Raw genomic sequence first — 23,978 nt, 5'->3', positions numbered from 1 at the left:
TTTACTGTTTTATTATGGTAGGTATTTGCATTGTAATAATACAGACCACATTTAGTGTTTTCTACATTTCTGAGTGACTTACTTATTGAAGCAAAAAATGAAAATATTTGAAAGTGGTGTAACAATGTGAGTTAGAAAAATAAATAAATATATATTGTGTATTTCTCCATCATTTATTTCTTTATGAAGCCTGAGTACACCTGCCTTCCTTCACTCCACTTCAGAGGAACAGGTCATGCATTACCCGCTTCTGCCGCTAGAGGGCGACAACAGTCTGACTGCCAACGTCCGAATTAAAGTAGAAGATCAACAAAGTACAGTAAGGCCCCGCCCTCCGTTCACGGCGTGTTTCCGGTTCGTGTCCTGGACGTTCATTCACAGCCACAGCTGTAACCTGCCTAAAGTGTCCTCCTCAGGACGGAGAAGCTCCTCTTTAACCGCTGCGAGTGTCGCTAAAAGGTGAGTGAAGGTTCAGCAAAGTTGTGTCACGTGACGACGGTCGTAAGGAGGTGAGCTCATCCATCCCCCTGAGGGTTGGTTTGAGAGGATGGGTCGTTTCGGTGGGCATGTCTGAGCATGTCCGCGCATTTCCGGGTCCGCCGTGTCTGCAGGTCTGACCAACATGGCTCCGAAGAGACGAGCTGCCGCTGCCGCCAAAGCGGGAGGGAAGAAGGTGAAAGAGGAGCCCGAGACGCCCCAACCCAAGGATGCCTTCACCTCCGCGAAAGAGGCGCTCCTGGCTGCAGGGCCGCAGAATAAAGGCAGGAAGAGTGTGGATGAACACTGTCCTCTGGCCCACGGCGAGGTGGGTGCACCTTCAAACCTCACTATCCTTCATGACTTTATGGTTCAAACTGAGGTTCTGTGTTCATCAGGTGTATGAGGACTACGCCTGCATGCTGAACCAGACCAACATAGGTCACAACAACAACAAGTTTTATATTATCCAGGTCGTTCAAGAAAAAAAAAAGTTTTATTCGTGGAACAGATGGGGGAGAGTGGTAAGTGGATTCACTTTCGTTTAAAATCTGAGGAAATGTTGAGATTTTTCTGACGATGAAGAACATCTATAATGAAAATAAAGCTTAAAAACTGAACATTTAATCATTGCGTTTCAAAATAATGCAGTTAGAAAAGCTTACAAGTGTGAGGAACAAGTTACTACGGCAAGCCATAAGCTTCCTGCTCTGCTCCATTCCGATGCACCCACTTACAGACGAATAGATCCATAAACGTCCCTGTTTTCCTCGTCTGAGCTGGAATCTGGATCTAAACTGTACGACTACATAACTCCATTATTGCTCACCATTTTTGTTGCACTGCTAATGTTAGCTTGGGGTCTTTAGAGGCTGTAAGCTAGCAGGAGAGCATAAAGAAATGGATGATGGGATGCTCCATGCCAACTAGTGCTGCCACAAACCATTATGCTAATAGTCAACTAATTACTCATTACTTTTTTCAGATTAGTTGACTAATTGGGTCACGCGCATACTGGATGTAAAGCACACATCTTAACTATTGTTAACTTTAAACTAAATGAAAAAATTAGATATATAGCATTACCTGCCAAAATGCTAGTGTAAATCCTGTAAGCTGAATTTGGCCGTTGAAGATCTTATTGCCGACAGCTGAAGAGGCTGAAATCGGTGAAGCTGAAAGATAGCTAAAATACTAGTTAAATGCAAAATTAGCCTTAAAAAATTAAAAACAAAATCACTAAGTTAAACAAAACAGCTATCATGCGACTGAGATATTAGCTTAACTCCCAAATAGCTTAACAAAACAGGGGGAAAAAAACAAAATTACCCGAAATAGCTAGCATGTAGTTGAAATATTAGCTAAACTCCAAATTGGCCAAAAAAACTCAAACAAAAAACCCTAAATTAGCCAAAACAGCTAGCATGTAGCTGAAATATTAGCTAATCTCCAAAATAACCCAAAACACTGAAAAGAAAATCCTAAATTAGCCAAAAGAGCTAGCATGTAGCTAAGATATTTGCTAAACTCCAAGTTGGCCTAAAAAACTCAAACAAAAAACCCTAAATTAGCCAAAAGAGCTAGCATGTAGCTGAAATATTAGCTAAACTCCAAAATAACCCAAAACACTGAAAAAAACCCTAAATTAGCTAAAATAGCTCGCATGTAGCTAATATATTAGCTAAACTCAAAAACAGCCTAAAAAAACAAAACAAAAAAAAATTCCTAAATTAGCCAAAACAGCTAGCATGCAGCGGAAATATTAGCAAAACTCCAAAATAACCCAAAACACTGAAAAAAATCCTAAATTATCCAAAGGAGCTAGCATGTAGCTAAGATATTAGCTAAACTCCAAATTGGCCTAAAAAACTCAAAATAGCTAACATGTAGTTGAAATATTAGCTAAACTCAAAAGAAGCCTAAAACACTGACAAAAAATCCCAAATTAGCCCAAAGAGCTAGCATGTAGCTGACATATTAGCTAAACTCAAATGTAGCCTAAAACGCTGAAAAAAAATCCTAAATTGGCCAAAAGAGTTAGCATGTAGCTAAGATATTAGCTAAACTCCAAATTGGCCTAAAAAACTCAAACAAAAAAAACCCAAATTAGCCAAAACAGCTAGCATGCAGCTGAAATATTAGCTAAACTACAAAATAGCCCAAAACCCTGAAAAAAAATCATAAATTAGCCAAAAGAGCTAGCATTTAGCTGAAATATTAGCTAAACTTCAAATTAGCCTAAAAACCTCAAACAAAAAAATCCTAAATTAGCCAAAAGAGCTAGCATGTAGCTGAAATATTAGCTAAACTACAAAATAACCTAAAAAAATCTTAGTAAATGCCAAAATAGTCCAAAAAGCTAGCAAAATGCCAATTTTTAAAACTCTAAAACTGTAACCTTTTAACATGATTATGAATAATAAAACGGCAGGAATATTTTTCCAGAATAAATCAACTTAAACCTTAAAAACTTTCAATACTTTACTCTCAATAAATATATATATATATATATATATATATGTAGTCAAAGTTATAAAAGTTAGAAATGAGCACAAGATAACATCGGGTCATTAATAATAAAATAAAATGATCTGGAGGGCCGGATAGAATCACCCAGAGGGCCGGATCCGGCCCCCGGGCCTCGACTTTGACACGTGCTTTAGAGAAATAAGACACAGATTTGAATTTATGTCAATGCTGCCATTATGATAAAAAATGAACTTTTTTAATATAATATTAATAATAAGCATAAATACAAAGAGAAAATACCCTTTTTTTAAAATATGAAACAGTTTATAACTTCTGACAGAGGTTCACATGATTTCCTTTCAAAATAAAATACATTATAATTAGAATGTAATAGCATGTACTGTGATGTAATACTAATAATTAAAAATACAAAACAAGTTTATTTCCCCTTTTGTGGTAGATCAAATACACGAAACTCAAAACATAAATCAGCCAATTAAGACTTTTACTGTATTTCTCAATCCATAAAACACACGTAAATATTGTTCATAAACAATAAAATCCAGTTTCCCTTCATTCTGGTTGTGCTTTCTGACTTCAGATTGATTTTCCATGGTGCACAAAAATCTAAGGTTTTTTACCTAGTTTTTAAAAGCAAAAACTTTATTTTTCTTTAGCCAGAGAGCCACAATGGAAGGGGAACAGACCCACATGTGGCTTACTTCCTGCTGGAATGTTTGTGATTTTTTTATTTATTTTTTTTACAACATAAAACAGATAAGATAAAGTTAGTGCCACATAGTTGAGTTTGTGCGGATTAAAATGAAACCAGATAAGTAAGAAGTCTTTTAGGCCCCTGGTTCCAAAAGGTTAAATACCTGCTGCCCACCACACATTAGTTTAGTTTTTACCCTATGAATATGTTTATTACTCAAATCCAAAATATCACCAGCTGCTCTTGGAATGTTTATTGCACTAAAGAGTGTCAGTTTCTCGTTATAATTCACCCCTTCCTCTTTAAATGTGCACCTGACTGTCCCTTCATGCAAATTCAGGGTGAAGTCGGACAAGACAAACTCAACCCATTCGATACGCCTGAGAAAGCTGTCAAGGACTTTGAGAAAAAGTTTAAGGACAAGACCAAAAACGACTGGAGCAACAGGAGCAACTTTGTCACTCATCCTGGGAAATACACTCTGATCGAGGTGGAAGGAGAGGAGGATGCCGAGGTCAAGGCAAGTGCTCTGGTCTTCAGGATGTTCTCTGTGGATGTTTCCCCAGATTCATCTGCATCTTCTGTCTTTTTCCCCCAAGGTTGACAGCGTTGATGGAAAAGCAGCCACAGTGTCTAAAAACGTCCTGCCTTGTACCCTCGATGAAGCCACCCAGAAGCTGATTTCACTCATTTTCAGCAATGACATGTTTAAGGAAGCAATGGAGTGCATGAACTTAGGTAAAGGGCTCTCGGTTCTCTTTCTATCTGAAGTTCTGGGAAATATTTAGTATGTGTTATATAACTGGTGAATTGTGTACTCACTGGGCAGAAAAACCCAACACAGCTCAGGATATATGCAATATTTTAAAGCATACGTTTATAATGCAAGTGTACCTGTTCAGTGGCCTGTGTGGGGATTTATCTTAACTGTTTTTGAAGAAAGGACAAGTGTGTTGTAATGTAAAGTAAGGGTGCAGCAGATCACAAAATTCACGGTTTGGATTATTTTACATATCAGTTAAAAAAAAACCCAAAACAGTAAAAAAACACGAGAATAAAAGCCTAAAACTGCTTTTTTGATAAACTGCATTAAAACATATATATGAGAAAACATATAAAGTACTTCAAAGCATGAATATACACTCACAAATCTTTTTCAAATGCAAAACATGTAGTTTTCTGATTACATTTACATGTCTGGAGACCAAATTTACAAACGAAAATAATCCTTAATTTGCAATTTTCCCTTTGCCCCTCCCCCTCCCCTAATGTCCAAATTAAATCTTAAATGAAAAATGTAATTTTTTTTTTGGTATTAATTGTAGTTTTGAAACTAACTGTGGGAACATTTAAATATTTCCAACAATTATTATTATCTGTAGTGCAGGTGAGGCACTGCCATGCCTGCCTTTCCTGGCGATTTTTGATCCTTTTGGCTTGCCGTACTCCCTTCCCCTGACAAAGTTTGTGATGGAAGCTCCTCCCACATGCAGTGGGAGCTTCAGGTTAACAGACTGTATGGCAAGCTGAAGGAATCAAAAAGTCCTCAGGAAAAGCGCGCATGGCAGTGCCTCACCTGCACATACGGGTAATAATCATTATTTGAAATATTTAAATGTTCCTACAGTTAGTTTAAATACTGTGATGAATTACCAAAAAATTAATGAAAGTTTAATTTTAACTTTTTCATTTAAGATTTAATTAGGACACATGGATGGGGGAAGAGAAAAATGGCATCTTCAGCATTTTTAATCTCCCCAAATTTGTAGATTGGGTCTCAAGACATGTAAATGTAATCAAAAACTGTGTTTTTACAGTTTTATGTTTAAAGTTCAAAGATGTGTGAGTGTATATTTATGCTTTGAAGTACTTTTTTTTCAAATATATGTTCTAAAACTTTTCAAAAAAGTAATTTTAGGCTTTAATCTTCTTGTTTTTTCTTTTTTACTGATCTGATAAATGATCTGAACGTGACCCTAAAACTGTGACACGATCCGATCCGTGAGTTTTGTGATCCGTTACACCCCTATTTTCCAGTCTGAATACACCCTAAATTAAAACCCCTTTTCTGACATTCTTTACTTTCAAGAAAAAACAAATTAGAAGTTATACCCACTTGATTTTGATCTGTGTTTGTTTGTCATCATACAGATATCAAAAAGATGCCTTTGGGCAAACTGAGTAAGGTTCAAATTGCAAAGGGCTTTGAGGTTTTAGAGGAGATTGAGGCAGCCATGAACACACCCAACCAAAGAAATCGTCTGGAAGAACTTTCCTCCAAGTTTTTCACCACAATTCCTCACAACTTTGGCCGGAACAGGCCCCCAGTCATCAGCACCAAAGAGATCATTGAGAAAAAAAAAGAGATGCTTATGGTAAGAGGGAGAAATCTGTTTTTCATCAACTTGTATAAAGTGTGTATTGCTTGTTACTATTAGCAAAGTGATTATTGAAGAGTGTGGCATCAACTAGTGCAGCTACAAACGTTCAATTTAACAGTTGCCTTATCCCCGATTATTTTTTTCGGATTAGTCGACGAATCGGGTCATGCGCAAAGTGGATACAAACTAACTAAAAACTAGATATATAACATTACCTGCATTAATGTTAGTGTGGATGCTGTAAGATGAATTTGGCTGCTGGAAATGCTAGCGCTGATAGCTAAAAATGTTGAAGTAGATAGCCAAAATCGCTAAAGCTAATAGCTGAGATCACTGAAGCTGAGGAAAAATATTAGCTAAAATCCAAATTAGCCCAAAAAACTGAAAAAGTCAAAAAATTAGCCAAAACAGCTAGCATACGGCTAAAATATTAGCTAAACTCCAAAATAGCCTAAAAAACAAAAAAAATCCTATATTACCCAGAAGAGCTAGTATGCAGCTGAAATATTAGCTGAATTCCAAAACGGTCTAAAACATAAAAAGAGCCTAAGTCATCCAAAAAAGCTGACATTTATATGAAATATTAGCTAAACTCCAAAATGGCATAAGAGAAACAAAACAAAAAAACGCCTAAATTAGCCACAATTGCTAGCATGCAGCTGAAATATTAGCTAAACTCCAAAATTGTCTAAAAAACAAAACAAAAAATCCTAAATTTTCCAAAAAAGCTGGCATGTATAGAAAATATTAGCTAAACCCCAAATTAGCCTAAAAAAACAAAAAACCCAAATTAGCCAAAATAGCTAGCATGTAGCTGAAAAATTAGCTTAACTCCAAAACAGTCGAAAAAACCTTAATAAATGCCAAAGTAGTCCAAAACATTAGCATAATCCCATTTATAACTTTCAATTTTACTACACTCTGACTCCATATAATATAAAGTAATTACTATTCGACTATTGGATTCGTCGTCGACTATTTTAATAGTTGATTAGTCTTCGATTAGTAATCGTGACAGCCCTAGCATCATCATTAGTTATATTTGTAAATCTCTGATATGAAAATGACTGGAATGGTTTAGGCGTGTCTCTGAACCGTTGTATTTCTGTCTCGCCCAGGTGCTAGCCGACATTGAGCTAGCTCAGACTCTGAAGTCTGAAACTGAGAAGGCTCAGGAGGAGATGATCGAAAAAGTTCCTCATCAGCTCGACCAGGATTACGCCTCTCTCAACTGCAAACTCAGTTTACTGGACAAAAAGTCTAAAACATATAAGGTATTGTGTCTTGATACAAATGCCCATAATCCTTTTAGTCATCCTATTCTTTGTCTATCATGTGTTCTGTAACCGTCTCTGTTTGGTTTACAAAGATCATCGAGACCTACCTTAAAGCCACTTCTGACAAATACTATAACCCGACAATTGTAAATGTGTGGGAGGTCGATAGAGACATGGAGGTAGGCCCTACATAGAAACTCCAGATGTAGTACAAAAGAGCAGTTTCCCCACCGCTGTAATTCTCCTTCCATCCTGTAGGCGGAGCGTTTTGCCGAGCACGACTCGCTGGAAAACCGCCGTCTTCTGTGGCACGGCACAAACATAGCCGTGGTTGCAGCGATTCTGAAGAGCGGTCTGAGGATAATGCCTCACTCAGGAGGCCGTGTCGGTCGAGGGATCTACTTTGCATCAGAGAACAGCAAGTCTATATGTTACGGTGAGACCACGGATGTCATTTCTTTTAGACGAGAACAGTGAATTTAAATGTGTACTGAATTCCTCTTTTTTCACATGTTCTAGTGCGCACTTCAAACCGAACAGGGGTGATGTTTCTGAGCGAGGTCGCACTCGGAAAAGAGCACACCATTACCGAAGATCAGTCCTCTTTGAAGAAAGCCCCCTCAGGTTTTGATAGCGTGGTGGCACGGGGTCGAGTGGAACCAGGTACTGTAGTCACTGGACCTATTTCAGACAGTAAAATGTATTTGTTCATGCAAGTACATTTCAATAAATTAGAATGTCTTTCAATTGTTTTGTTTTTGGTAATTCAGTTTAATAAGTGCAGTTTTATCTTAGCTTTTGTGTTCTGATGTGAGTCGAAAGAAGTTTTTGGACATTCCAAAGGATACCATGGTCTCTAGATCAGAAGTTGGTACTTTTGGGATCGTCGGCTGGAGTTTAGAGCTTCTGTAAAACGAAAGTGATCAGAACTTGTACTGTACTGGGTTCCATCTACGACATCTCATTTTCTCTCTTGTAATTCAACCCTTCATAAAAAAAAACAGTATTATGTTATTTAACAAGAATATAAGTTCTGCTTAAGCTTAGACAATGGGTCTGCTACCTTCAGGACTTACAGAGCCATTTGGGTCAATTTGTCACGGAGCAAAACCCACCAGGAGCCACAAAGTCCCACTGCATCCTTCAGAAAAATAAGACACAATTGTATTTATGTTCATGCTAGCATTGTGGTAAATAAAAAAATAACTTATTGTACATGAATAAAACGTAAATATGAAGAAAAAATAGAAAAATAGAAAATCCATTTTATAAACCAGTTTGCTTACTTCTGGATGAGGTTTCTGACTACCGATTTATTTTCCGTCGTACACGGCACACAAAAATCTGATAACTAAAATGTTTTTGATCAGTATGGAAGCGTTTGTGACTCATAATTTAAAATAAAAGTCAATACTGGAAATGCTGTTTCATTTTCACATTGTACCTGCATTACCTGTCTCTTAAATGAAATTAAAAAGCAATTATCAGAACTGCATTTTCTTCTTCATCAACACCGCTCATTCTGTAACTTAATTAAAATTATAAAGAAAATGGCATTTGACATTTCATTTTCAAAAAGTTTTTAAGTAATTCTCTACCAAAATTCAATTAGAAATATCAAATTTTAAAAATAAAAAGCATAAACAGAAATGCCTTTTCCTTTTACAGTGTAACTGCATTATTTGTCTCTTAAATAAAATGAAAAAGCAATTTTCAGAACTGCTTTTTAGTTTTCTTCTTCAACACGACTCATTCTGTGACATGATTATAATGATAAAGAAAATGGCATTTGATATTTAATTTTCACAAAGTTCTCTGGTAAATTTGTACCAAAATTCAATAAGAAATATCAAATTTGAAAATTAAAATGGATTATCAGAAATGCGTCTTCGTTTTCAAAATGTACCTGCAATACTTGTCTCTTTAAATAAGATGATAAATAAATTCATAGAACTGCTTTTTCATTTTCTTCTTCGTCACCGCTTATTATGTAACAATTAAAGTGACAAAGCCAATGAACATTGCTTTTTCGTTTTCACATTCTGCCGCACAATAAGTGTCTCATAAATTAGTTTGAGTTAGCAGTTCCAAGGGGCGCACGATGATGACGTGAGTGCTCGCTCCTCCTCCTCTGCTTTGGTTTGTGCAAACTACATCCTGTTCTCATTGATTTACTGTATATAGAGAAAAGGGAAAAAAGGAAGGAAGAGGAAGAAAATGTATCCTTTCATCTACAATTAACTGGTGTTTTTTTTTTGTTTGTTTTTTGAAGCCGACAGCACAAACCAAAGCAGAGGGACAGTGAGCAGGTACAATCTGAAAATGAAATGGCATTTCCAGTATTGACTTTTATTTTAAATTATGAGTCACAAACGCTTCCATAGGTCAGTACCGTTGGTTTTTAAAAGCTAAAAACTTTATTTTTCTTTAACCAGAGCGCAAATGGAAGTGAAAAAGAGCCACATGTGACTCTGGAGCTGCAGGTTGCAGACCCCTGGTCTAGACACTTCCCACTTTAGACATATTTAAGGGACTGCTAGATGCCACAAAACGGTGTCTCAATTATGCTTTTTCAGCTAAAGGCAAAAATAGCTAATAGGAGGTATAAGGTCCAAACTTTGACCTCTATTAAAAAAATGATTTTTTGTTTTTTTCCAGATCTTTTTTTCTGTAAGTAGAATAATAGTAATGTTTTAGTTTAATTTTTTATTAAATCACTTTCTTTTTTGGAAACTTTTCAAAATGAAACCGGACATTGATATATGAACATTTTTAAAACAGTGATGATTATTTAATGAGGGTGCATTCATTTTTTCACATAACTGTTTGTAGATTTGTCACACTGAGCTCATTTTGTACAGGACACACGACATAGAGAGGAGATTGATTAACAAGGTGAACAGCCGTGCAAAAAGAAAAAATCATACAAAATTACACAGAAAAAAAATCTGCAAAATGTGAAAGATTGTGAAAGCTGAACCACAAATACAATGAGGAACCACAGGAATCACATTTTTAGAAACATCAATCAATCATACTTTATTAATCCCAAGGGAAACTGGTAGGCAACATATCCAAGACATATTGCCCAATGGTGGGCCACAGCCATGCAAATCTGGCGGCGCTAATCGTCAGAAAAGACACATGAGGAGGGTACAGGGGCGATGCCAAAAATCAAGGATCTTCAATGTATGTCACAGTAGAATGGAAGAGATTGAAGTATAAGCAGAAATACATCAACATGTAACATAGACGAAAAGGTTCACACAAACGGACTCCCAACCGTCCAGCCAAGGCGCTGAAATCTAGGGAAAGGGCCATGAAGAGGGGAGGATTGCAGGTTTCCATGACAACGGGCTTCAGCAGATTGTTTTGGTTCTGTCCAAGGGAGTGTGCCCTTGGCTCGGCGGTTCCTGATTAGAAATGACTGTTTGGATACATGCAGACACAGATTCTGTCTGCCTGCTGAATGTCCAGGTGCTGCTTTATGGCGGAATATTCACTGATCGAGTCAATTTTTGTGGTTTCCTCCCAAGTTTAGCTGTAATTCCCTCCGAGATGGTTCTCAGCTTCCCAAGGAGGACTTTGATGCGATACACGCGGGCAGACAGAACATCAACCTTGGTCTCCAATCTGTTCAGTTTGTCAAAGAATATATACAAAAAAAGGTCAAAATGTAGTAAAATACTATCCAAACGAGTGCAATCCATATATTTACTTATTAAACTGAATTACGAAAATAGACTGACAACATTCAAGCTTATTGAAATGGATCTGTCCTCAAATGCATCGTCATTGTCTTGAGAAAGCTGCAGGTAGATGATCTGTCGTCCGGCAGAAGCTGCAGGTTTTAATTTTCATCGACAAGTCATATCATGTAAATCAGACATTTGTGGATTGGAGCAAACTAACGGTTTTGATTACAGATCCCTCTAAAGACACTACCATCACCCTGGGGGGTAAAGAGGTCGCCGTTCCACAGGGAAAACCCAAAGAGCAGCGGCAGTTCTCCGACAGCTCCTTCTCCAACAGTGAATATCTCATTTACAAAGAAAGCCAGTGTCGCCTTCGCTTCCTGCTGGAGATCAACACGCGTCATTGATTTGAATCAGAACCGAGCACTTCGGAAGGATCTTCCTCCAGAGCGATAGATATACTGCAGTGATCCTCGATGTACCTGACCATCTCTTTAAACTGTCTGCCATGACCCTAAAGCCTCATTCTCTTCTGTGCCTTCCAGCATGATGCTGCTGGTACTTCTTGTGTTGCATAAACTAGAAATAATAATTCTAATGAAGAGATTGTAACTGCACTGTAGTGCCACATTTATATAGATGTCTAAACTCCGCTACATTTGCACTTTTCCTGTAGTTTGATGCTGCAGCATGTCCTTTATTTAGCATGTCCGACTAAGAATGGTTTGGCTTCTTTCAGTCTGCGGTGTGGAGCAGATGGGATAATATTGATTTCTTCTTTGAATACCTGTGGATTTTAATTCAAGAGTTATTCACTTGAAGGAAAAATGTTTCTGGGATCTTTGCATGCAGCATGTCTTTGAAAACATTTGAAGTAATTGTAACTCTACAGTACATTGCAACAACATTGGGGCTCTTTGTGGTTGCAGAAAAGATGTATGTGATGTTTTGAGAGATGTTACAAATCCAAAGTTTCCTGTAAAAAAATAAAATAAAATGCTGCATTTGAAGTGAAGGTACATGCATATTTACACTGTGATCACTTTAATTCCTAAATAAACTGATCATCCACATTATTATTCTTAACTGAATAGAATGTATTTGTGCTTGTGTGTGTAGACGATGCTTTTGAGGAGGTGGAGTGTAGGACCCAGGAAGGGATGGTGCTGTAGAGGAACAGAGGAGCTTGTGTTGATGTGCAAAGGAAAAAAACCACCAGAGTCACAATGTGTGACAGTCGGTGCCACACAGCTGAAGATAAGGAGGAAAGTCTAACTGAAGGAGGAGTCATTAAAGAAGTAATCAGGAATTTACATAAAAGTCAAGATTTGGAATTTGTGATCTTCATGACTTCAACGCCTGTTTGGATCATTATTTTCTGCGTACCTCAGAAATAACGATAATCTTACTTGGATATATTTTCATTATGTGGGATTTGACCTGGAATTTTGTCTGGTTGGACAAAAGCAAACAGTGAAGCTGAACTCTGGGTAAGTACTTCAGTTAAAATTACTTACGTTTTAAATGGTTTTTGTTTATATTTTTGTTCTGCGTGGTTTTTCTTTGAAATATTAGCCCTAAAATATGATTTAAAAAAATTAAACTCTGTAACCGTTTTTATTCTTTTATGTTTTTATACTTTATTTATATTAATGATGAGCACATTTTGTCTGAATTTTGATAATAGACCTGCATGTGCAGTGATAGTGTGAAATAGTGTTATATCTACTTGCATAGTCATGTGATTTATTGTTACTTACAGATTCCTAATAGCCTGAATCTATGGTGGAAATAAATAAATATCGGATTTTTAGTTACGAACCGGATAAAGGAAATGGTGGTTGAGCGGGGGTGTGATTATATAAGTTCGCTTCCTCCCACTCCCTTTCAGGCAATATCTCTTAATGCTAGTTATCCTGTGTTTGACATGTTTTTATGAACATAAACTTCTGTGGATTGATTGTATTGCACATGAAGACACTTGCAATGTTTAGCTTGAAGAAGTAAAGGATGGTAAAACTGAGAACTGTTTCTAGTTGTAACATTTCTTTGGAGATCATTTTTTCTCTGAATTTTCATTTAATCATTTTTTGTAATTAAGGCTTGAATGTCATTACTGACTGCTAACTAGTTTATTACATTGTCTTTAATACGTTATTTTATTGCAGCGTTATCAGCGGTTCTTCTTCCTGAGCTTTATTTAACACCTACATTTACAGTATTTCTAGCTATTGAAAAGAATTTTCAGTTTTTTTGCTTTCAAGTAGATGCTAAATAAAGGTAATTTTGAAGCTGAATGTTTGATGCATATTTGCATCAAAAGTGATCAAGATCCTAAAGATTCTAGAAATTATTAGTGTACATACAACTCGTGTTATGAACATACATTACTACTAAAGATAGTTTAAGGTTCTTCTTGGTATTGGGATTCTTATTGCAAGACATAGCATGTAAATGATCAAAGTGAAATATGCTTATTACCTGATTTAATTTACCAGTGGCAGGTCAGTTACTTTTTGGTAATAGCTTAAACCAGGGGTGTCAAACATCCGGTCTCCGCCAGATGGTTTAGTCCGGCTCAGTCATGAAGATAAAAATTACTAGGATGTTGGGGGGGTATCAAGCCCATTCCTGTGGCAATCTATGGCTATAGAACCTTGTGCCATCTAATGGGGTCCAGATGACCCAAGCCTTACTTACATTGATGTGTTATCCATCTCACGACAAATGTGGACAGAATTTCATGTCTAACATGGACACCAGTGACAATCGAAAATCTTAAAAAGTTCAGCACGCTGTCTTGTTGGGGTCCAGATGACCCCACTCCCAATGTCAACATACGTAGGACAGCACAAGGGTTACAGAAATGGCTGCAATGGGCAATTCTGCAACTAGGGGAAGCAAAGGAAAAGACATACTGGCATAACAAGAGATCAAGAAATAAACAGTATTTCTTTGCAAATGCATGCCACGTCTTGGTGAGATGCAGTTAGGTTCTCTGTCAGCTTCACCGATGTTAAGTTGCGATAAAAATGATCAGGTGTGACACCACATTTACCCAAATGCTGTTATCAAAAAGATAATGAGTGATTATGGTACTAGATTGTTTGAGGGATATTTTCCAATTGAGAAAAAGACAAACCCACAGATAACAAGTTGGTTGTTTTGATATTATGTTACTGGTCCGGCCCACTTGAGATCAGACAGGTTGAATGTGGTCCCTGGACTAGAATGAGTTTGACACCCCAGGTTTAAACAAATGCTATGTGTTGTATTGATAAAAATCAGTATGGTTTATTTTCTTTTGTGAACACAGGAAACCCACATGTGTGAACATCTGAGATGCAGATGGAGGACAGAGTGGAGGAATGATGGCTGACAAGACTGGCTCCATGATAACTTCCGTCTCTGATCATTCAATTTCAAACTTTTCCACTGGGTTATTTGGGCCCCATCCCACAGTGCCTTCTGATGTGGGCGTCGTCACAAGCTCCCAGTCTCAAATAAAAGACTTGTTTGGGTTGTTCTGCATGGTAACACTCAACCTCATAGCGTTGTTGGCCAACACTGGCGTGATGGTGGCTATTGCTCGCGCCCCCCACCTAAAGAGGTTTGCATTTGTGTGTCACCTCTGTGCCGTGGACCTGCTGTGTGCCATCCTCCTCATGCCTTTAGGAATCATCTCCAGCTCACCCTTCTTTGCCACTGTGGTCTTCACTGTTCTGGAATGTCAAGTTTACATCTTTCTCAATGTTTTCCTCATTTGTTTGTCTATTCTCACCATCACAGCCATCAGTGTGGAACGATACTTCTACATTGTACACCCCATGCGATATGAAGTCAAAATGACCATAAACCTTGTTATTGGTGTCATGCTCTTGATCTGGTTAAAGTCTCTTCTCTTGGCTTTAGTAACGCTCTTTGGTTGGCCAGCTTACGGTCATCAGAGCTCCATTGCAGCTTCTCATTGTTCTCTGCATGCGAGCCACAGTCGCCTGAGAGGAGTCTTTGCCGTTCTGTTTTGTGTGATCTGCTTCGTTGCTCCTGTGGTGGTAATTTTTTCTGTTTACTGTGCTGTGTACAAAGTAGCTCGCTCTGCAGCTTTGCAGCAAGTCCCCGCTGTGCCAACATGGGCAGATGCAAGTCCTGCCAAAGATCGGTCAGACTCCATCAACAGCCAGACTACCATCATCACCACCACCCGCACTTTACCCCAAAGACTGTCCCCAGAGAGGGCCTTCAGTGGAGGCAAAGCTGCTCTCACATTGGCATTCATAGTTGGCCAGTTCTTAGTTTGCTGGTTGCCCTTTTTCATTTTCCATCTGCAAATGTCCCTTACAGGGTCCATGAAGAGCCCTGGAGACTTGGAGGAGGCAGTCAACTGGCTTGCTTACTCCTCGTTTGCAGTGAACCCATTCTTCTATGGAATGCTGAACAGACAAATCAGAGATGAGCTAGTGAAGTTTCGACGTTGTTGCATGACCCAACCGGTTGAGATTGGGGCATCCAGCCAAGAGGGCTCGTTTCAGGAAAACTTCCTTCAGTTTATTCAAAGAACCACCAGCTCATCGGAAACTCATTCAAGTTGTGCTAACTCAAGTCCCAAAAACGCAGAAAACCAAACTCACAAGATTCCCGGGCAAATGCCAGAGGAGCAGGCTTAGACTTTGAACAGTGCAAATCATGGAACCAAATCGTTCCTGTTCTGCACTTACTGAGCAGGTATTTTTGAGAAATAGGCTGTCACCCATCTTTGAATGAATACACATACTGAGCTACAGTTTAAACTTTTCCAATTCATTCACCATAGAGTATGACCAATTACTGTAAAGGTGTACTCTGGATTTATCTAAAACAAAGTGTTGTGTTGTACTTTAAACACTTTGATTTGTGTTCTGTCTGTATGTGAGTTTGTCTCATCGTAATCTTTCAGGTGATTAATGATGCACGTGTGTATAATATATCCTATTAGTGTCCAAATTCAAATTTGTTAAAGCGTTGAAAAGCCTTTTTATGATCAAAGAACTACTTTATAATAAAGCAGCGTGCTGTGATTCTCTTCTATCATTAAACCCTTCCTAGTACTTCGTATGACAAGCTTCTTTCAGCAGATTATACTGTAGAGTTCCAGCTGACACACAGAACGATGTATAATTTACATAATCCTTCATCATTATGGAGTTAAGATATGATTCACTCAGCTGCAAGAACCATTTTATTTATTCCTGTGTTAAATCCTGAATGAAGTGGGCTAACTGAGGTGAAGAGCCATGCCTCAATTCAGACAGACACTGGCTTATGACTGAGTCCAGTATGAAGGTATAAAATTAGCCCCTTAATGCGATGGTGACAAGGGAACAGTGCAGTGAAGATAGGGAGTTCACAATGGAAATCACCACTGCTTGGATACTGCACTAAGAGCAGCAACAAAGTGCTCTTTTATGGCCTCTTTTGTGTGGATTAGTCCAGAAAAGACAGAGTCGTGTGGTTACAGCAAATAATAGCAAACACCTTTCTGTGATATGAATGTCACTTACTAAAATGCTCTCCACTCCCCTATAAACTGTTGGCTGCCCAGCCAAGTACACATTGATGCTCTTGGAAAAAAACGTGGTTACTTAGATATGGCAATTTTTCTTTAAAACACTTTTTTATCATGTATTTTACTGATTTGCAAAACTCATTCTTTTGAAAACTTCAGAAAGACATTTAAAAAGATTCAAACTGTTACTCTGGTCGTTCTTGAAAGCGTTGCGCAAGCGTTTCTGGTCAACTTCTTACACATCAGGTTCCTTTGCTTGGAGCAGATTAGAAGAGACATTGAACTCGACTTGATTTGAGGTTGATATGTGGGAGTCAATTCAAAGACATCCTGCTAAACTAGTGAGACAAGACTCCAACTGCAGCTCGTTGGAAACTAAAGAAATCCCTGTTTTCATTGTTACGTGACATGTTACGAAAGGCCAACTGTTTAGTTAACCCTTCGATCATGTTCATCTCCTGCTACCTGCTTTACCGGTCTGTTTTAACAGCTCTTAAATTAGCACAAAATAATTTTTCATAATCAAATTTGTCACATCCATCCATCTTCTTCTGCTTATCCAGGACCGGGTCGCGGGGGCAGCAGTCTAACCAAAGATGCCCAGAGTTCCCTATCTCCGGTCACTTCCTCCAGCTCCTCTGGGGGTCCCTGAGGCATTCCCAGGCCAGTTGAGAGATGTAGTCTCTCTAGCGTGTCCTGGGTTTTCTCTGGGGCCTTTACACAGTGGGACATGCCCAGAACACCTCTCCAGGGAGGCATCTGGACCAGATGCCTGAGCGTACCTCAACTGGCTCCTCTTAATGTGGAGGAGAAGGGGCTCTACTCTGAGCTTCTCACCCTATCTCTGACTGAACGCCCAGCAACCCTCCAGAGGAAACTCATTTCAGCCACTTGTGGTCAGGATCTTGTTCTTTCGGTCATGACCATTGGTGAATACTGGAACGAGGATCGACCAGTAAATTAAGAGCTTTGCTTTCTGCCTCAGCTCGCTCTTCACCACAATGGACCGGTGCAATGATCGCATACTGGTAGACGCCGCTCCAATCTGCCCGTCGATCTCTCGCTCTGATCTTCTCTCACTCATTAAGAAAACCCCAAGATATTTAAAGTCTTCCACCTGAGACAGGAGCACTCTACCAACCGAGAGAGGGCAAACTACCTTTCTCCGGTCATATTTTACATTCTTTAAAAATAACATTTTAGGTGATTGAATATTTTTAGCTGTGAATAACCAGTTGAGGTGGCTCGGGCATGTGGTCCGGATAGTTCCTGGATGCCTCCTTGGGGAGGTGTTTCGGACATGTTCCACTGGACGGAGGCTCCAGGGATGATCTAGGACATGCTGGAGAGACTATGTTTCTCTGCTGGCCTGGGAACGCCTCCCCAGAGGAGCTGGAGGAAGTGACCAGGGAGAGGGAAGTCTGGGTATCTTTGCTTAGACTGCTGCCCCTGCGACACGGTCCCGGATGAGCGGAAAAAGATGGATGAATGGATTAATATGTATAATCTACAATAGTTCAGTTATTAAATTTTTTATATTTGTTAAATTGTTCGTAACAGTGTGGTGAATATAGATTTATATCTTAAACATATGAAAAACATAAAGAGACACTCTCAACATCACAGCTGCAGATATATAAATAAGGCACAAAGCCTGAATGGAAAAGACAGTACATGAAATGTATTTATTCTCACCATATTGGGCCCACTAGAGGGTGCTATGGGCGAGTGAATGTCTCTATCTGTTATCTGACATATTTATAAATCTTTAAGCATCAATCTTTAAGAAAGAGATGTTTGCTTCAGATTACATTTGCTCTGATGGATATTGTAAACTCTTAAGCAATGCATGAAATATTTAAAGCATAACAAGTTATAATGCAGAACTCTAAACTGAAATCCCAATGGTCAGTAGATTATTTGAAATCAAGCAGAGTTACCGCTTCCTTGATCTAATTGATAAAGTTTTAAAGTGTGTAGAATTGATGCTGTCATCCTGATCACTGAACAGGAATTTGATTATTTTAGTCTTGATTGTTATGTAATCATTTAGGAAATGTGATGCTCTGTCAAACATTTGCAGAGGACGATAAGAAAAGTAGATTGAAATATCGAGCAGCAGGCGTTTTAATGGTCTAAAGCCCTGTTACCATGCGTTCAGTGAGGCTTGTTTAATGGCTGCGCCAGACAATGACAAAGCGCTCCAAGGGATCATCTTCACTCTCGCAGTACTTGTGGGGAAGTCAGGACAGATTTGTCTTCCCAGAAGTGTTGCATATTTCTCACACAGATGTAAATGAGACTCTGCAGTATGTAACTCGTGCTGCCAATAATTGCCTTCTGGAAAGAGTCGTGGCAGTCATCAGTGGACAATGTTCCACATGGGTGTCAGCAACAAAGCAGCCTCCAGCCGCTCAATCCAAAGTCTTCCGTGGAAGCCACTAGAAGCATAGCTCGGCTCAGCGGAGGACCAGAAGTTGAGACATCAGTGTGAACGATGGAGGTGAAGGTGGATGTACTTTCAGAAGACGTGGACTTCACCCAAAATGGTGATTGGTCCACGATTCACAGCAGGGATCCCAAAGGAACCAACAGCAACCTGAAGGTAACTAATCATCAGCAAAGGAACGAACAAATGTTAAATGCACATTTCTATTAACTGTGTTTGTTGTATTGTTTAAATCAATGCTGCAGAAATACATCTCAGTTCCAAGCTTCTGCAGCCCCTCTGCATGCACACCAAGCCCTTCATTCTGTGTTTGTGTTTGTCGAGGTCATGTTTGAGGATGTGATAGCAGAACCTCCCTCCGTGCGGAGCTTTGATAGAGTTTGGCTGGGGAGTCACGCCCTGTTCGAGGTGTCCAGGCTGTGGTGCTACCGCTTCCTGTCTCTCCTGTTGGCTGTACCCATGTCCCTGGCGGCGGGGGTCCTCTTTGCCATGCTCAGCTGCCTCCACATCTGGTACGACTGTTACACTGACACAAGGCAGGAAAAGACGGTTCTCTTTCTTGTTGGTAAATCAGGAAATGGTCAGAACCGGAGTGGAGTCCGTGGTTTATTCACAGTGGTTCAGAAATGAGCTTGTGTTTTCTTCTCCCCTTTGTCTCCTTTCAGGGTCATCATGCCCTGTCTGCAGCTTCTTCACATCTATATGCACTGGATCAAGGCTGTGTGGGCCAGCATACTGAATATTTTTATCAGTCCTTTCTTTAGCAGCGTTGGGAAGTGCTGTGGGCAAATCAGGGTACATCTCACAGAAGGTGGTGGAAGCAGATGTTCAGACTGTGGGTAAAAAAACTGTTTTATCAGAGACAAAGTCAACAAATCACTTAATATTCCTTATATTTCCTCTCGTGTTCCAAGACCACATCCCCCCAAGGATAGTTTTTTCATAAATCAAACACAAAAGCGACAACAGAAAACTAATATGTATCAAAATGTGAGTCTTTGTGTCCAAGAGAGACATTGGCTCATTATTTATTGTCTTATAGTGCATTGGTAACAAGGTAATTTCTCCTTTTTGGGATAAATACAGTTCCGTTCTATACATTTTTATTTTATTCCCTTCTATTCCATTCTATTCTATTCTATTCAGTTACATTCTGTTCTATTCCCTTCTATTCTATTATATTTAGTTCTATTCTATTATATCCTATTCAATCTTATTTGGTACTATCTTTTCTATTCTGATCTATTCTATTCCGTTCTATTCTATTGTATTCTATTCTTTTCATTCTATCCTATTCTTTTAAATTGTATTTTATTCCGTTATATTCTATTATGTTCTGCTCTATTCTTCTCTGTTCTATTGTATTTTATTCTATTTAGTTCTATTCTGTCCTGATCTATTCTATTCTATTCCTATTCTATTCTATTCTATTCTATTCTGTAATCAGCAGAGTGTAATTATGCTGGTCAGCTCGGTGAGCTGTCTTCATGGAATATTTAATATAAACATTTTAGTTATCAATATTGCAGGCAGTGAAAACGAATTTATGTCATTGATTCCTTTTTTTGCTGCATAATGTGTAGCCTATGTCTGACAGGGTTTAGCATTCGTCCTGTTCAGTAGAAAACTCATTGCACGAGTTTTGTGATGGTCAAATTAAACTTTTATGAAGAGTAACAACAGAACTGATCTCTTCTTATGAGAAAATACAAGTTATTTAAATAAGATGGGTTTCATGCATTTCGTTTTGGGCTGATATGATGAGTCTTAAATAAAATAATTACCTAAGTGTTTTATTTTCAAATGGGGGAATGTTTCTCACACAAATATTCCAACCGTCATTGACCACATGATAGGATGTAGGTTTACTGTTTTATATATAAACAAGACCAGACAATAAACTTTATTGATCCAAAAGGAAAATGGTGGTAGAGAAACATCCAAAGACAAGTTGCCCAGAGACTGGCAGCAGCAGCTCGGATCAGGCAGGCTGGAACCAGCTCAGTGGCCTAGTGGTGGAGTGTCTGCCCTGAGATTGGAAGGTCATGAGTTCAAATCAAGGCTGAGTCAGACCAAAGACTCTAAAAATGAGACCCAATGACTCCCTGTTTGACACTCAGCGTTAAGGGGTTGGATTGGGGGGTTAAACCACCAAATGGTTTCTGAGCACGGCTGTGTCTGCAGCTCACCACTCCCCCAGGAAATGGGTCAAATGTGGAGAACAAATAATCAACAACTAGCTTCAACTTTTAAATTAAAACAGTCAATAAAGCACAAAACCCTAGCAAACCATGATAGCTCCACCGCTGTGTTACAGAAGTGGTTTAGGGCCAATGCATAATTCTTTAAAAAAAATAAGATTTGCTTTTACTTTTATCAACTAACAGTCTATTTGTATAAACTACTTTTTGATTTACGTGCTGTTTGCATTTTGTGAACGGGTTTGTTAGAATGTTTTTTTCTTGCTTTCTTTGGTTGTTGCAAAGTTTTCTTCCCTATTAAATGAGATCAATTCTCTAAACAACTTCTCACCATTTCTCAGATGAGTTTCTTAATTTACCCGAAGCAAATTGCACTTTCTCTGTTCTGCTGTTCTCGTTGAAGGAATAACAAACCCAGTGTTTCCTGAGCAAACGGTTCATCAAAGGAATGCATCTGGGAACAAACATCACGTTGTGTGTGGTTTATCCATAATTGAGATTAATATAAGCCATTCATGTCCCTTAATGTTATACATCTCACAGAAAGAGCGTGCACTCCTGACTTTGTGCACTCACACAACAGTTCTGAATCCTGAGGACATTTGAATGCACGCAGCGCACCGACCTGCAGATAGATTTTTAGTGTGCCAATCAAACTGACAAAATTAAATTTTCCTCTAATGCTCCTTTTGGATGGCAAAGCTTTTTCCTGGCATGCTGCTCAAGCAGGTCAATTTAAGCAATATCGTAAGACTGGTCCTGGAAAAATGGAGATTTTAACTGAAAAACAGACCACCTCTAAACGGCTCACTGCTCGTGGATCTGAACATGTATCAATTTTGACACATAAAATCCTCCTGGCAATGTTTGTTTCCTTCTGTCATCACACATTTCTTAAAGCATAGATTTATACTCTGAAGGTGTCGGTGTCAAAATATTAACAGAACAAATACAAGCTGCATCTGAGCCGCAACCAAATTACACAACATCAATTGGTAGAATTACAGAATGTGTCGCTATCTCCATCCGTCCATCTTCTTCCACTCATCAGGAATCACGTCGTAGGGGCAGCAGTCTAAGCAAAGAGTCCCAGACTTCCCTCTACTCGGCTACTTCCTCCAGCTCCTCTGGGGGACCCCGGGGCTTTCCCAGGCCAGTGGAGCATGTTCCCCAGGGCTCCGTCCAGTGGGACATGCCTAAAACATCTCTCCAGGGAGGCCTCTGGACCAGATTCCCGAGATTCAGTTGCTTGTGGTTAGGATCTCGTTCTGCCAGTCCTGACTGAGAGCTCATGAGTACTGGAATGAAGATCGACCGGTAAATTGAGAGTTTTGCTTTCTGACTCGGCTCTCTCTTCACCACATCAGACCTGTGCAGCAACCGCATCAAGGTGGACGCTGCTCCAATCCACCCTCACTCCTGAATCCCAAGATATTTAAAGTCCTCCACCCAGCGAGAGAGATCAAAATACCTTTCTCCGGTCGAGAACCATGGCCTCAAACTTAGCGGAGCTGACTCTCATCCCAGTCGGCCGCAAACCGCTCCAATACATGCTGGAGGTCATGGGCTGATGAAACCAACAGAACAACATCATCTGCAAAGAGCAGAGATAAATTCCTGTGGTCCCCAAACCAGATCCCCTCCAGCCCCTGGCTGCGCCTTGAAATTCTGTCCATAAAGACTATGAACAGAACCAGTGATGAAGGGCAGCCCTGCCGGAGTCCAACATGCACCGGGAACAGGTCTGACTTACTGCTGGCTATGTGAACCAAGCTCCTGCTCCGGTTGTACGTAGACCGGACATCCCTAATTAAGACTCCCCAGACCCCATACTCCCAGAGCACCATCCACAGTTTTGTGGAATGCCTTCTCCAGATCCACAAAACCCTTATGGACTGGATGAGCGAACTCCCACGAACCCTCCAGCACCCTGGAGAGGGTGTAGATCTGGTCCACTGTTCCACGACCAGGACAGAAACCGCACTGTTATTTCAGGATCTGAGGTTCGACTATCGGATGAACTCTCCTCTCCCTGGCATAGACTCCAACATGCACCGGGAGCAGGTCTGACTTACTACCAGGGTAGGGAACCACATGTGCTACCATACTACTTGCTAGCACCCACTTTAGCACAAACTTCACGCTTCCCAACCTGATTTCTCTCTATTAAAATACAATTCTATCCTATGATGATTCTCCTCGATCGGATTGTTTTGTTGTCAAGGTTTTTACGGTTGATTGCAAATATTGCGCCCCCTTTAGTGATTCTTTCCGTACTTGTTCGGACCTCCTCAGTTCTCAATGGTCGCAATGGTGCATGTGTGTCATATCCTATGTCACGTGATGGTGGTCCAGTGGTCTGGACCAATCGCAATCTTACATATCATCAAGTCCCAAGCCCCCGAGCCGATCTTGCAGGCCGAGCACATATGGTACCTACACCGGCTATGCAAACCAAGCCTCTGTTCTGCAGGAGAATTGGTAGAATTACAGAATGTGCTAGTCAGTACTTTTTTAATGACTAACTCAGACAATAAATGACCAATTTTCTTGTCCACAGATAATTTTTTTTCAAATTCCACATATTAATAAACTATTGTCATATTCAGCCTGATCAAAACTGATTAGATTTTCTAAACTGTAATTGATTTGCTATTTAACAACCCGAATAAAAGCAAAAAATCAACCGTAAAGACTTAGTGTTTATGTAAAATAGACCACTAGCACCAGCCTTTCCAACAGAAAACGTTTTTTTTTTTTTTTTTTTTTTTT

The 23,978-nt window shown here is 39.4% G+C and overlaps 3 protein-coding genes across 4 annotated transcripts; all 3 read left to right on the top strand.

Annotated features, from left to right (window-relative positions):
• The first annotated feature begins 298 nt into the window (after positions 1-298).
• parp3 (poly (ADP-ribose) polymerase family, member 3) lies at positions 299-12,270 on the top strand. Of its 2 annotated transcripts, none has more exons than XM_024269673.2 (11): positions 299-459; positions 612-805; positions 876-1,001; positions 4,002-4,181; positions 4,261-4,399; positions 5,813-6,036; positions 7,161-7,316; positions 7,412-7,498; positions 7,578-7,755; positions 7,839-7,982; positions 12,134-12,270. In XM_024269673.2, exons 2-11 carry the CDS (start codon positions 623-625, stop codon positions 12,184-12,186), a joined length of 1,470 nt encoding a protein of 489 aa, XP_024125441.1. In that variant the 5' UTR covers positions 299-459; positions 612-622; the 3' UTR covers positions 12,187-12,270. The 2 variants fall into 2 exon arrangements, with proteins under 2 accessions (XP_024125441.1, XP_024125440.1); XM_024269672.2 differs by lacking the exon at positions 12,134-12,270 and adding an exon at positions 11,246-12,100.
• Positions 12,271-12,368: 98 nt separating this feature from the next.
• On the top strand, positions 12,369-16,086 carry gpr61l (G protein-coupled receptor 61-like). The gene is made up of 2 exons (XM_024269675.1): positions 12,369-12,504; positions 14,331-16,086. The coding sequence occupies exon 2, from the start codon at positions 14,383-14,385 to the stop codon at positions 15,676-15,678; it is 1,296 nt and encodes a 431-aa protein (XP_024125443.1). The 5' UTR covers positions 12,369-12,504; positions 14,331-14,382; the 3' UTR covers positions 15,679-16,086.
• Positions 16,087-18,659: 2,573 nt separating this feature from the next.
• On the top strand, positions 18,660-20,177 carry LOC112145542 (caveolin-2-like). Its single transcript, XM_036211757.1, has 2 exons — positions 18,660-19,517; positions 19,671-20,177. The coding sequence occupies exons 1-2, from the start codon at positions 19,333-19,335 to the stop codon at positions 19,846-19,848; spliced, it is 363 nt and encodes a 120-aa protein (XP_036067650.1). The 5' UTR covers positions 18,660-19,332; the 3' UTR covers positions 19,849-20,177.
• Positions 20,178-23,978: the final 3,801 nt, after the last annotated feature.

This window comes from Oryzias melastigma, linkage group LG5 (assembly GCF_002922805.2).
Source record: "Oryzias melastigma strain HK-1 linkage group LG5, ASM292280v2, whole genome shotgun sequence".
Taxonomy (NCBI): domain Eukaryota; kingdom Metazoa; phylum Chordata; class Actinopteri; order Beloniformes; family Adrianichthyidae; genus Oryzias; species Oryzias melastigma.
The sequence above is the reverse complement of the archived record's forward strand: the minus strand, read 5'-3'. Positions and strand labels throughout refer to the sequence as shown.

Bases quoted from the DNA above. Each gene is read 5' to 3' on its own strand.
- parp3 (XM_024269672.2), top strand. From the start codon at position 623: ATGGCTCCGAAGAGACGAGCTGCCGCTGCCGCCAAAGCGGGAGGGAAG. The intron at 4,400-5,812 runs GTAAAGGGCTCT...GTCATCATACAG, and splicing joins AATGGAGTGCATGAACTTAG to ATATCAAAAAGATGCCTTTG. The intron at 7,756-7,838 runs GTGAGACCACGG...CACATGTTCTAG, and splicing joins CAGCAAGTCTATATGTTACG to TGCGCACTTCAAACCGAACA.
- gpr61l (XM_024269675.1), top strand. From the start codon at position 14,383: ATGATGGCTGACAAGACTGGCTCCATGATAACTTCCGTCTCTGATCAT.
- LOC112145542 (XM_036211757.1), top strand. From the start codon at position 19,333: ATGTTTGAGGATGTGATAGCAGAACCTCCCTCCGTGCGGAGCTTTGAT. The intron at 19,518-19,670 runs GTACGACTGTTA...GTCTCCTTTCAG, and splicing joins CTCAGCTGCCTCCACATCTG to GGTCATCATGCCCTGTCTGC.